This window comes from Phalaenopsis equestris, unplaced genomic scaffold, assembly GCF_001263595.1.
Source record: "Phalaenopsis equestris unplaced genomic scaffold, ASM126359v1 Scaffold000223, whole genome shotgun sequence".
NCBI classification, from domain to species: Eukaryota; Viridiplantae; Streptophyta; class Magnoliopsida; order Asparagales; family Orchidaceae; genus Phalaenopsis; species Phalaenopsis equestris.
In genome coordinates, this window is record NW_018164665.1 from 265,324 (window position 1) to 267,116 (window position 1,793).

The following is a 1,793-nucleotide window of genomic DNA, read 5'->3' on the forward strand; positions in this document are numbered from 1 at the left end:
ATACATACATACATACATACATACATACATACACACACATACATACATACATACACAAACACACAAATATAAACCAAATGGTTGGCCCTCACATAAAATTAAGATTTTGGGATGAATTTCAATATTAATTAATATGACCAAAACTTGATCCACTTTAGACCACATACACTAATAATACATACATTTAAACATCCTTATATACAATGGTTGCATATTCTTACAGGTAAGAACATTGACAAAATAAAATAGGATTGATATCCCCCTATTCACATTAAATTGTCTACACCCATCTAAAACCAAAGAGCCTAGCTTAAGTGGATGGTCACTAGTTTCCAAGATAATGGTCCCAAGTTTGTTTCCAAACCTAATATTTTTTAAACTAAATAATCACCAGCTCCATGAGTTAAATTTGGTCTATAATTCACCACACAGTTTTCACATAGACATATCCTCACATAGACATATGTATAATTGGCTTTACACCCTCTTGGAAATTAATTGAAATGTTTAAGATAAAGTTATATCCATAAAAAGTTAAAAGAGTTATATCCATAAAAAGTTAAAAGAGTACAACACTGAGGCAAAAATAAATATACCAAACTCATGCTAAACATAATAATATGATTCAAACCAAATGGCAATTGAATTTCAAGACCAATAGGCAAACTCAAGCCAAAAATAAATGTGAGAACAAAGAAAAGACATACTCTTTGCCTTCAAGTTTCACTTCAGTTCCACCATAGTCATGCAAAAGAAGAACAAATCCTTCCTTCAAAGAAATAGATATTTTTTCCCCATCTCTATCTCGTATTCCAGGACCAATTGCCACAACTTTACCAGAGTTAAGCTACACCATGAAAAGCAACATGATAACATTAAAGGAAAGTTAAAATAGACTATAGATGAAGCAAATAAGGAAAGACAATATAGCAGTGCCAGTTTTACCATAAGCGATCAAAGATCAATCAATATTATAAATATCTCAATAAAATCTGGAAACCAAACAATGTAAGAGATACATCAGAAGGCAAAAAAAGGCACGCCTTGGCTTAAAATTACAGATAAAATTCTAAATATGTCTGCGATATATAAAGATGGAGACCAATTTGAGCATAAAACAGTATATTTCTGATTTAGAACATAGATGTCATTTTTAAAAAAAAATTATTTAAGATGTTATTAGCCCAATCCACTAGCATCTTCAAATAACACGAGATTATACTGCAATGCCTGTAAACAGAGAGCGCAATAACGAGTAATTTCTATCACAGGGACACTTGTAACTGAAAAACTATAAACCACATGAGACAAAAATCTCAATCTATGAACAACGCCTGCTAGTAATTCACATAGAAAATGAAAAAGAAAAAGACCTGGTAGGCATAGCCGGAAGAAAAAAAAATCTAAACTTTAAGAGTCGTCGCGAAATGTAGATAGAAACCGTCTTAATCCAGCAAGTGAAAATGAAGAAACAAGCGAAACTGGGCAAGCTGAGATTATAAGAACTGGGTGGGCATCAAATCTTACCTTGCCGCTCTTCTCGGGAAGAAGGATGCCGGTATTTGTATTCGAGGAAGGAATTATCTTCTCCAATATAACATGATTGAAACTGGAATCAGCCGCTTCGCCATCAGTGCTCGCAACAAAATGGATCGACCGGCTGAGTGAAGGAATCGGGCTTCAGTCCGGTTATCACTGGCTAGGGTTTATGGAGGGCTTATTGTGGATAATTGAATTTACATAAATACCTCTGCTTTAACAATGCGCTCAAGCCTTCTGTGATATGATTTGTT

The 1,793-nt window shown here is 33.9% G+C and overlaps 1 protein-coding gene across 1 annotated transcript in view; it reads right to left on the reverse strand.

The window, feature by feature from the left end:
• Nucleotides 1–1,793, reverse strand: part of LOC110023253 (single-stranded DNA-binding protein, mitochondrial) — a 22,164-nt gene extending 20,371 nt beyond the window's left edge. Inside the window, 3 exon segments of the mRNA XM_020722566.1 lie at nucleotides 708–847; nucleotides 1,528–1,610; nucleotides 1,613–1,793. Of these exon segments, the coding sequence (XP_020578225.1) occupies nucleotides 708–847; nucleotides 1,528–1,610; nucleotides 1,613–1,631 (242 nt within the window). The 5' untranslated portion in view covers nucleotides 1,632–1,793.